We start from the raw sequence: 12,316 nt of genomic DNA, 5'->3' as shown, positions 1-12,316 counted from the left end.
CTATCACATTTTAATAAAGAAAGTGATATAAATATCAGTAGCATGACAAGGGTATCCCGAAGCAAAAGTGTTGAGGACTACTTATGTAGTCACTACTGTTGTAGTCATGTCAAGTTTGTGCTGCTGCAGATCGTTAAAAGAGATATTTTTTATCTGTATTCAGCTAACTTCATTGAAATATATTCAAGAGTTAACTTGCTTAGCTACATGCTTCAGTATGGGCACATGCCCTTTGATCTATTCAATTTCAGTCTTTCCAATCATGTTTATTGGCAGATTTTTAGCTCCCGATCCATGTTTTTCAAGTTCTCAGTGATCACAATCCAAGCAATAACACCAACACAAACAGCTTCAGCAAGATCATAACCCTCCCGACTGCAAGTTCTGCACTTTTGGCAGCAAAATGGACACATAAAATTTAACCCACAAAGGGTGTTGATAAAGTGCAAAACTGGCCTTTTCTGCAAAGACAAATCACACTGTGTACAGTGAAGTTTGAACTTTTGCCAATATTTTAATATTAGCGGTTTAACAATTTACAGTATGAGAACAGCTAACATCCAGTTATAGATTAAATAAATTGTGGAAATTAATTTCCATGAACTTGCAAAAACCTAAAGCAATGTTTTCTTAAGGTATTAAAACATGTTTTTATTTTAAAATATATAGGGCTAGATCACAAGTGGACTGCTATTTTAACATGCAACTGTAAAAGGACAAATGTACCGGTTTACAGGTGCACATTAAATAACCAGCCATTACAAGTGGCTGGTAATGCTCCCTCGGGCTCATGGGAGTACTTTGCGATTAGCGCAATTAACCAGAAGTCACACCTCTGGTTAATGAATTTTTTTTGCCCCAATTGCCCCCAAAATAAAGTGTACAGTTCCTTTTTATTTAAAAAAAAAAACAATAAACTGCACAAAAGAGTTATAAGGGGTTAAAGTGAGGGTATGTGGGGTGTTAGGGTTTACGTTGAAGTCTAAGGTGTTTCTACTTTAAATATATATGTACGGTTTATGCTTATATACATATATATTCATGTGTCAATATGTGTATTTTCACATATAAACACATAAATATATATGTATATATTCATACACATATATGTTTAATTTGCTGCCCAAAGCTGCTCGACTTAACCCCTGCACTGCGCTAGGTTCTTTGCCGTATCTCACGGCATGAGAAGGAGGCCCTCTCATTGGAGCCTATGGAAGCAAGCTCTCATGAGCGCAAGGCTTCCAAGAAATGCGAACGCGAGGTCGCGTTTGCATTGCACTTAATTTGTAATACCAGCGCATGCATAGTAGAGCGCAAATATCTCGCCTGCGAAAGTGCAATTTTGCGTTGCACTTGTAATCTAGGCCTAAAAGTTTAAAAATCATCATTGATCAAACATCAGTCTCATAAACAAATGGCATTCAGATTACTTAACTCCGCTGTATCCTATTGCAAAACACCCACACCCTGACTCCATTAAACCCTTTTACCCATTTCATATTTCAGTGATCAGTATTTATTAGCGGTAGTTCAGGGTGCTGTTGTGAGAAAATAAAGATTAAATATCATGTGAGTTATCGATTTCGGCTGTGTTTGACTTGGAAAGATTGTGATCACTAGGTTAAAAAAACAACATACTGTATGTTCACTTTTTTCAATATTGGGGAACAAAACTGGAAAGGCTGAAATCGACCACAATGTTTTTTCTGTATTGTAAGGTGTATCTAAAAAAAATAGAAATGTACACTATTTCTATTTTTATTTTGTATAAAGCAGCGTATAGTGAAGGGGGAACATGATATACCAAAATACCCCACACACATCTGATGCCCTCTTGTTTTTCTTTGTAATTTGAAATACCCCCACTAGAAATTACTTTAATAAAAACTATGCAAAATATGGGATAGTCCTTGTGAAGTTAATAAATTATCAAATAAGAATACAGTCCATACATTTTGATATTCTCCCTATAACAAATATATTACTCTTACATTTTTAAACATATTCTTTTGTGCAATCAGACCTAAATATATAACAACCCATGCATACCATACCTTTGTCAATTAATCATACTCTGTAATCTTCATTATTATTATTATTATTATTAATAATAATAATAAAAATGAATAGGATATTGAAGTACTGATGAACTATTCATCTTCATCTATTGTTTTAAGGACGGAATCTTCTCCTAAGATTTTGCACAGTTCATTCAAACGCTGTTGCATTTTCGGAATTCCAGCAAGCTGAGATTCAAGTCTTTGTTTCTCTTCACTTAGCGACAAACGCGTAGCAGTATCAAGTTGTTCGAATCTCCAACCTCCTTCTCCATCAAATTGCAACAAATGAGTATGATATTTCCTACATAGACATAAGTCAAAGATAACGATTATGTCATTAAAGGGACATTATATTCATTTTACAAAGATAAACTATTTAAAACTTAACATTGTAATGCCTATTTTTACAATTGGTATGTATTTATTTATTTTAGTGCATTTTAAAGTTATTTAAAGGGACAGTCTAGTTAAAATTAAACTTTCATGATTCCAGTATGGCATGCGATTTTAATCAACTTTGCAAATTTACTTTTATAATCAAATTTGCTTTGCTCTCTTGGTATTCTTTGTAGAAAGCTTAACCTAGGTAGGCTCATATGCTAATTTCTAAACTGTTGAGCTTCCTCTTATCTCAATGCATTTTGACAGTTAGACACTGCTAGTTCATTTCTGGAGTAGACTGTCCCTTTAATTTTCAAAACCTGAATCTTTCAGTGCCCTCAGACTTTCAGTTTTAAATGCCCAATGACAGTGGCAGTCGTACAACTGCTATCTGCCACTGCTCATATGTACATTGCCACAGTCGGAAGCAGGATTCAGAGGCTGTGAGCAGCCCAGGAGAATGCACCAATCAACAGCTGAGCTGTTCTCTGAATCAGGTGCAGAGCACAGCCGTCTCCTAGTTAACGAGCAAGCAACTTTCCTGTCTAAAGCTCATAATCTGAGCAGATCTGAATGCGTTGAGTTTAGTTTGTCTGTTGTGGGAGTAGCCGCAGTGTATTAGCTTTTCTTTCTATAAACAAAGTTAATACAAAGCTGCAGCTCTTAAAGGAACATTCCAGCCAAAATTAAAATCCACATGGATGCATTTCAGTTTTGAATAGAAGCATTTGTGTAATATTCATGCATTAGCAAAAATGCTTCCAATAAAAGCTATAGCTGTTTTAAAGGCGTATTTCAGTATGCATTGTGCACCAGCATTTTAGACAAAGCATTTGCTCAGAGAGCCTAAGGTGCTAGTACTATCTGGTAATGACTGGTTAATTGCTGACGTGATACAAGTCCCACTAGTGCTCTGAGCAGCTGCAGTATTTAAAATGCTGGTGCACTGAAAATATCTAGCTGTGCTTCACATGCACGTGCAGAGAAAATGGTAACACTAAAAAAGTGATAACTTTTACTAGAAGCATTTTTACCAATAAATGTATATTGTAAATATGTTTCTTTTCAGAGATTTAATTCATCTATGAGCATTTACATTTGGACCAAAATGTCCCTTTAATATAGAATAAATTAAGACTGATTTATACAGGTCTGCCCACTGCCTAAATTAACTATTTAGGTAGCAGTTTGGAAACTGTCTTCCCTGGATAATACTGCTTTTAAATGTGCAGGAAACATAACCACTACTTTGATAGATACTTTAGAAACCCAGTAAACTAATAGCCAGCATTTGTTTGAAAAGCTGCATTTGTTAGCTGTTCCTTTTAAACTAGGCAATCTGCAGATCTATGTGCACAGAGCTTTGGTTTTCAATCATGATGATCATAGGAGCATTTAATAATTTGTTGTTAAATAAAGGAAATATAATGCTGCTGTTAAAAAACAGAAAAAAGACACATTTCATGTCTTTTCTCACAATCACTGCAGACACAGATTGTTTCTTGTTTCTATGGGAAGGACACTTATTAGTTGTCTTGGCAACCAGCTTGCCTCCTCCCCGTGTCTGCAACTCTAATAATTAAGGGCATTTGGAGCTATAAAAAAATTGACTATTTTCTCTCTAGGGTAAAGCTTTATTACAGTTATACTTATTTAATTACACTTTGAAAGCCAGTAACATATACTATGTGAACAGCAGTTAAAGGGACATGAAACCCCAAATTTTTCTTTCATGATTTAGGTAGAACATACAATTTTAAACAACTTTTCCGTTTACTTATATTATCAAATGTACTTCATTCTCTTAATATCATTTGTTGAAGGAGCAGCAATGCACTACTGGTTTCTAACTAAACACATAAGTGAACCAATTACAATCAGTATATATATGCAGCCACCAATCAGCAGCTAGAACCTAGGTTCTTTGTTGCTCCTGAGCTTAACTAGATAAACCTTTCAGCAAAGGATAACAAGAAAAGGAAGCACATTAAATAATAGAAAGTTGTTTAAAATTGTATACTCTGTCTAAATCATAAATTCTAATTATGACTTTACTGTCCCTTTAATTAACCGCTGCACAAAAGGTAAAGCATTTTTAAAAAACTGACTGCAGTAGACGTGTGCATTGAGGTCCTTCATTAGGATCCGAATGTGGAAGAAGGCATCTGCTTGTGGCATTAAAGGGACAGTATACACTCATTTTCATATAACTGCATGTAATAGAAATTACTATAAAGAATAAGATGCACAGATACTGATATAAAAATCCAGTATACAACTGTTTAAAAACTTACTTAGAAGCTCTCAGTTTAGCTCTGTTGAAAAGGCAGCTGGAAAGCCCACTGCAAGTGCTAAATAAGACACTCCCCCCTCCCCCTTCTTTTGCATATGAAAAGACCCTTTACACAAACAGGAGCAAGCTGGAGAAGGTAGCTGACGGTATTCAAATAAAACTTTGGGGCTTGGTTAGGAGTCTGAAAATCAGAGCAATGTTATTTAAAAATAAGCAAAACTATACATTTTTTTTAAAAAAAAACCTTTATGGGCTACATAAATAGACCATCTACAAAACATTTATGCAAAGAAAAAATGAGTGTATAATGTCCCTTTAAGCTCTTTTCTGAGCAGGAATTATTCTTGTGAAAGTTCAACAAACTGAGAGGATCTAAAAAATCTAATCAGTATAACGAGGCCCCTCAAAGAATTTTAGAAACACACATTTTACCTTTAGAGATGCTTATCTCACTTTGGGCTAGATTACGAAAGAAGCGGTATTTATCGTTCCCACTGACGCACTAGCTCAACTAGAAGTAAGCTTTTTGCACGTCAGGTACCATGTGAATTACAAGTAAAAGTTTTCGTTGTGCGCTAACCTGACAGGCCTAAAAAGCTTAAATTAAAAAATCGTGATCACATTAATATATTCCCCCCATAGGCTTCAATGGTGCGCGGAAAGTGAAAAAAACCGCAACCAACACCCTTATATATGTTAAAGCCCTTTACCTGCTTTTTTCTAACACCTGAGACCTCATATCTTTGAGCCCTTATAATATTGTATTGCAATTTTCTTTTAAGTATTTTTTATTAGATGGTGTTACAATGAGTGTAACTGTACTTTTTAATATATTGTTTTATGTATTTTGTGCAAACACATTTACTTTCAACTTACCTGTTGGCACGCCACTTGTAATCTAACCTTCTGTAGGGTTCTACATATGATGAGACTCTTATATTACACTATAAGGTCTACAAAAAATCCCAAAGATGTTGTGTGATTTTTGATGGCATTTTTGATCATCGGGCCCTCACTGAATGCTTTTAGTGTGTATGGAACATATGTACCAATCCCTTGTGCACCCTCATTCAAACACTACACCTGCTCAGAGAGACGGACATGGAATATATTTGTCATTGATGATTTCAGGACTCCATTTATTAGTGTGTAGTCGCACAGGTTCCCAGTTAGGAAATTTGTTCCCCAGAGATGTTGTCCATGTTTATCATTCCTTGGCTGCTTGTGCAACACCAACCTCAGATCTCATGCGACAAGCAGGGGCTGTCAACACCCCAGTCTGACTTATACGGCCAGCTCAAAGCTAGAGGAGAGGTTAAGAAACAGCAGGAGGTCCATAACTGCATCTGCAGCTTGATAAATGGAACCCTAGGACACTTGTGATTTAAGGTGAGTCATTGTCCTAGATTCATAGACACTTGTGAGGTGACGTAGTGGCTCTCATTGTAAAGGTGAGATCATTGAGCATTGCCTCATCTACGTTTCTAGATGTTCCTGCCATTAGCATCTATAGTTTTGTGTGGTGCCCCAATACACAACACCTCAAACATAAAACACAAACTGCTATCATGTAAATGTTTCTAAATGTAAAATATTCAAATATCTATTTTTGCTATGGTAAAGTAGTCTCGCTGGATTGAACAAAAGGTGACTCCAGGGGCTGGTAGTGGTTGGGATTTATTACCTGTACACCTCTGCCCAGCCTACATAAATCATACAGCTCTATTGCCCCCTTAAGTGTATTTTCTCGTAGTCATATCATGAGGGAGTTGTTTTTCCTTCTAAATAATTTGTTTTGAAGGCGTTTGTGTATAGTGCTGGCTGGTATCCTGCACTGTGGAGCTTTATCTATGTGCTCACAAGTGATTAGTGATGCGATCTTGCCCCATTTATTATAATGGAGCTTACCTTGCGTTTCTTTATGAATTCTGTCATTTTCAAGCTGCAACGTAGCAGCAAGTTGTCACCACAAGATATTAATTTCACTAACAGGTTTCTATTGGATCTAGGGCATTACCTAAGAAATATATGGTCTCTAAATAGGAACTGCAATTAGGCTAATTGGAAATCATAGGTGTACTCAATTTTGTTTCAGTGATCTAACTTGTGTGTCAGTGACCACATGTGTATTCACTTTTGTTGCATTTTCAATATAATCTTTCTAAAGTATTTGTTTTTGATTATTTATAATAGGAAATACTCTACTTGTTAACTTAGAAATAAAACAATTATTGAGAGGTGATACAATTTTGAATAATTTGATATTTAAATGATATTGCCCAGGGGTGTACTCACTTCTGTTGTATACTATATATAAAATTAAATTAAACAGTCTCCTTACCAAAGTGATGGTCGATGGGTGATGGAAAGCAGGCTTATCCCAGCATCCTTTGCAGCTTGAAATATCTTCCCTTCCACATCTATGCTTACTGCACTAGTGCATTCATCCAGTAATGCATATTGTGGCCTTGTTTCAGAAACAAAATAAAATGTAAGCATATTTAAATAGCATTCTTTTGATAGCAAACACAGGTGTTCTGTAATAAAATGGACTGTCTATTATTGCAACTAGCTGTCTTGTAAAATAAATGTGAGAAAAGGGTACATAAATGTTTTATGTGATCTGCTCTGTTGGTGGATTTTAGTGCACTGTGCATAGTGGAAACCGCAGTTAGCATTGTGATATTAAAGGGACATTAAACACTAAATAAATGCTAGATAGAATGATGCATTCAAAGAAAAGATTAGTATGAGAAAAACATATAGATGTATTTTTTAAAGTTTCTTTAGATGTTTAAATATTGACAAAATAAGTGTAAAGTTTTAGTGTATCTAAAACAATGGGCTTGCTATGTTGTAACTTAGGTTACCTACTCTGCTGTGGCCAATTAGAACTGAAAAGCTCACAATTACAGGAAAAGGGGACAAAATAAATAATTCATATATATTGTAGAGGTTTTTTCATATATACGATTTATCATTTTGTATTACCATCTCAAAGTGTTTAATTTCCCTTTAAGGGACACTATAGTCCAGGGGTCTGATGAAGTGTGCGCAGTACCTGGACCATGGCTTTTGAATTGTGGCTTGATATGATCTCACCCAATACAATTTTATAAGACAACCTGATATATAGTATGTGGAAATGTTTTGCTTAATTATTTACGGCATTCCAATTTATTAGCAGAGTTTACATTTGTTAACAATATAACAGAAAAAAACTAGTGAAGCAAATGAAAAACAAGCAATAAACTATAAGAAACATGAGTACTGCATGCTTTTTAAAGGGGTGTTTGCAGGAATTTTCACAGACCTCCATAAAAGTAAAAGGTGTATTGCCAAATTAAAAGTAAAATAAAAATCGATATAAATATTAACAATAGATGCTCAACGTGCTTAAATGCAGATTTTTATTTTCACATAACCAGTAATATCAACTTATGATGAGTGCAATTTCATACCATTATGGGTAATTTGACTACAAGTTTTATAATTGCGTAACCAACAATGTTACATTAATATTCTTTTTACCTCTATGATTACCTTGTACAGTATCTAAGCCCTTTCAGACTGCCCCTTATCTAAGTGCTATTTACAAACTTGCATTTTAGCCAATTAGTGCTGGTTCATGCATAACTTCATGGGAGTGAGCACAATGTTATCTATATGGCACACATGAATTAGCACTGTCTGGCTTTGAAAAGCAAATAAAATGCACTGAGATAAGAGGAGGCCTGCAGGGGCTTAAAAACAGGCAGAGATTTAGACGTTTAGAGGTTATACAGTATATTAATATAACAATGTTGGTTGTGCTGGGGAATAGGTAGTAAAGGTGTTATCTATCTTTTTAAACAATAAAAAAATCAAGTAGACTGTCCCTTTAAGCTTCTATGTTATTCTACGAATTTGTTTACTAAAGCCCACTTATCTGTCTGTTCTCTAGTGAATCATCTGCACAGAATGACACAGGAAGCTTGAGATGGAGGTCATTGCTGCTGTCATGCTGCTATAACGAAGACTCCCTATATTTCATGTTTAATGAGGATGTATAATGCCATATTAAAGGGACATGCCACCCACATTTTTTCTTTTATGATTTAGAAAGAGAATGCAATTTTAAACATCTTTCTAATTTACTTATATTATCTGTTTTATTCTCTTGATATTCTTTGATGAAAAGCATATCTAGATATGCTCACTAGCTGCTGATTGGTTGCTGCACATAGAAGCATCATGTGATTGGCTCACCATGTGCATTGCTTTTTCTTCAAATAAGGATATTTAAAAAATGAAGCAAAATAAATTATGGAAGTAAATTGTAATGTTGTTTAAATTTCGATTCTCTATCTGAATCATGAAAGAAAGATTTTGGGTTTAGTGGCCCTTTAAGATACACATATTTAATCCATCACTGGTGATTTTATTACTGTTACATGCACACATATCCAGAAGTAGATGGGGCCTAAGAGAGTTATGCATATGAACACTGCAGATATCCTACTTCCCAACATTTCCCAGAAGTTTCCCAGGGCAGGTGAGGAGACCTGGGGGTGGTGGGCGATTGGTGTTTGTGGGTGAGTTTATGACACAAGCAGAGGATGTGTGTTTGGGCATCTCATGGTTTGGGTCATGCAGAGATGGGTGTGTCCTGACTGGCGCTGGGGAAGTCCCTAAAACCTATGACATCTGCCCAGGCCAGAGACAGGAAAGTGGACAATCTCCCAACCAATGACAACTGCACAGCATCCAGGGTGGTCGGGAGGTCTGAGATATTGTTAAATATAAAGAGTAATTGTGTAAATAAAATATTCTTACTTATGGTAGAACATCCGTGCCATTCCCATCCTCTGCTTTTCACCTCCTGATAAAACATCTTTCCAGTCCATAACTGCATCCCATCCTAGAATAACATTAGAAATGTAATCATTTTGTAACCACATTACATTATAGAACAATCACATTAAATGTTTTTAGTTGCATGTAAAAGAGATTATTTTAGAATATTTTACAGTTTTGGTTTCTGAGAAAAGAAAACCTATGCTAAACAATACCATTTGTTTGTTATTATGCTTGTTTGGTACATAAAAAAGAACTACTGGCCTGTACTCCCTGTTACGTTTCAAGACAAAATAAACATTGAGACCTATATTAGAAGTGGGGAGCTAAAGATAGCGCAGGTCGTGATAAGCAATATTGCAACCGTGTGCGTATTACAAGTTGAAAGTAAGCGAGTGCTCTTGAGTGCAAACAAAATTTGCGCTCATCGGGTTAGCATGAGTAAAGGCCTAACGTCAAGTGTAAGGGGAAAACGAATATGGGTGTTTGCTTATTGCTGAGTGAGTGACTGATCCAGGCATCCCAAGTCTCCCTGAAGTTCAGGGAGTCTCCCTGATTGTAATAGCGGCTCCCTGATGCCAGCAAATGGAATGCAATCTCCCTGAAACTCCAAGTACTATAATCTAATGTGGCCCAAATCCGGAAAAGTGTTTCTTTAAGGACGTTCTTTAGTCGCTGGGACGTTATAGAACCCCCAAAGCATGCATCAGTAACCAAAAAGCCCCCATTGATTTTAATAAAATAAAATACAAATACCGTATTTACTGCACGTAATTAAACTTCGTATTCTAAAATATTTGAGCATTCAACAAGTGTACGATCACTGGAAAATAGGTTTGTTGTATGTGGTTGTGCAATAAAACTACTTTTTTAATGTGACTTTAGTGGGAAGCTATTTTAATAAGTCGCTATCTTATTTAGGGTTTCAAGGTGTCCAACTTATAACTGGGAGGGGGGGTGGCGGCGCAGTAGCGGGAGAAGCCACCTCCCTGAAATGAGTTTTTGCAGGTTGGGATGTCTGCTGATCTGTGTGCACCGTTCTAACAATATCGCAGTTTATTTGTTTATTTTTTCTTCCGTGTCCTTCTCAGCTGTTTTCTGTGCATGTAATATGTATTTCTAGCTGCTCTTGCTCATTTTCAATAAAATGTGTTTCCTAAACTTTTATGTATTAGAATACGTTTCCATGAGCAAGTACAAAAGATTGTGCATAGCTTTAGACGTTGTTTGTTTTTTATAAAAAATGGAACTGGAGTGGAACAGATCATCTCTTTTCTTCATACCAGAAATATACAAATCTCAAATAGGTATTTTTGTTTTAATTTCACAGTGATATTTATTTTTATGTAAGTTACCAAAATTATATTATAGGTTTATGTTTCATGGAAGCTAGCTAATAGCGGTGCTTAGTTTTTAACCTATTGTTTGCCAATATGGGTGAAAACCTCAGTCTAACGATGTATAGTGACACAGTGCAGATACCATAAGCGGGTTGGTTTCCATGGATGCTTATATGACTTAAAGGGACATAAATGTGAAAAATAAACAATCACAATCCAGACAGAGCATGCAATTTTAAAGGGACATTAAGCACTTTTAGATTGTAATATAAAATGTTCAATTTTGTGTAGTTTAAAAACAACAAATTTGCAATACACTTGTTTTTTCCCTTTTTCTTGTAATTTAACTCTGAAAATGGTGGTGTTTCCACTTTCCTAGGGTTTTGATAAAGTAATGGGTTCTGCCATGTTGAAACCTAAGCTTTAGTTATCTAACCTTTTCTGCTAAAGACAATTAGGAATAAAGTGTGCATAAAAAACTATAATGAAGACATTTTAAAATAAAGACTTTACATAGTTAAAAAGATAACATTTATCCTAAAATCTTTTTTAAAAGCTGAGTAACTGAAAAAAACAACACCTATAAAGGAACTTGTTTTTTTAAAGTTCTCAGAGCAGTGTGTGTAAATGTCAGCTGCCAGTGTCTCTGCAAACGCATGCAGCAAGTTCTAATAATGACTGGGGTGCTAAGGGGGCAGGGGCCAGCTCATACTCCTTTATTGTTCTTTTTCCTACTCTTCCCTATAACTAGGAAATATTTTTCTTTAATGTGAAGTCGGCTGCTGTACAGCTAGCTGGGTGAGGAGTAGAAATTACAGTAAGGAACCTAATATCAGGGGTGCAAAAATTGGAAACTGTATACTTATTTTTAAATACTGCAAAATAGTTAATACATGTTAATGGCACATTTTATATATGCATTAGTCTTTTTTAAACTATTGTATTTTAATTGTTGACTACATTGTCCTTTTAAATAATAAAAAAGTGATGTATTCAAACTATCCTAGATAACTAAATACATCACCAATCTCAGGCCCCAGATGAGCAACTAAGAGTAAATGACTCATATTGCTTGACTAATGCAGACAGAGGCTGAACAGTTTAAACAAGAGCCTTTCATCAGTCAATCTGATTTGACAGCAGGGATAGCCAATGAGAGAAGTCACAAAATGCAAGTGTAATTCACGATAACTACAGTGTGAACATTCTTAGAAAGGAATGGAGAGGAAGGCAGCATCGCAGAGTCTAACACGTATTCTGCACAATAATAGCCTGCTTGTAGCCAAGCTCTTGAGGATCTGGAATGTGTGTTTTTGTGCCGAGATACTAGACTCTAGAAGCCAGGCATTTTTGACTTGACACACTGCTATGAGTAGGAGCTCAAACAACATGACAAAGTTACAGAG

At 35.6% G+C, this 12,316-nt stretch overlaps 1 protein-coding gene across 1 annotated transcript in view; it reads right to left on the bottom strand.

Moving 5' to 3' along the window:
• Positions 1–999: 999 nt before the first annotated feature.
• Positions 1,000–12,316, bottom strand: part of ABCD2 (ATP binding cassette subfamily D member 2) — a 184,653-nt gene continuing 173,336 nt past the window's right edge. The window contains exons 8-10 of the mRNA XM_053716594.1: positions 9,550–9,634; positions 7,076–7,201; positions 1,000–2,361 (exon numbers count right to left, since the gene is read on the bottom strand). Of these exons, the coding sequence (XP_053572569.1) occupies positions 2,151–2,361; positions 7,076–7,201; positions 9,550–9,634 (422 nt within the window). The 3' untranslated portion in view covers positions 1,000–2,150. The remainder of the gene's footprint in view (positions 2,362–7,075; positions 7,202–9,549; positions 9,635–12,316) is intronic.

This window comes from Bombina bombina, chromosome 6 (genome assembly GCF_027579735.1).
Source record: "Bombina bombina isolate aBomBom1 chromosome 6, aBomBom1.pri, whole genome shotgun sequence".
NCBI lineage: Eukaryota > Metazoa > Chordata > Amphibia > Anura > Bombinatoridae > Bombina > Bombina bombina.
The sequence above is the reverse complement of the archived record's forward strand: the minus strand, read 5'-3'. Positions and strand labels throughout refer to the sequence as shown.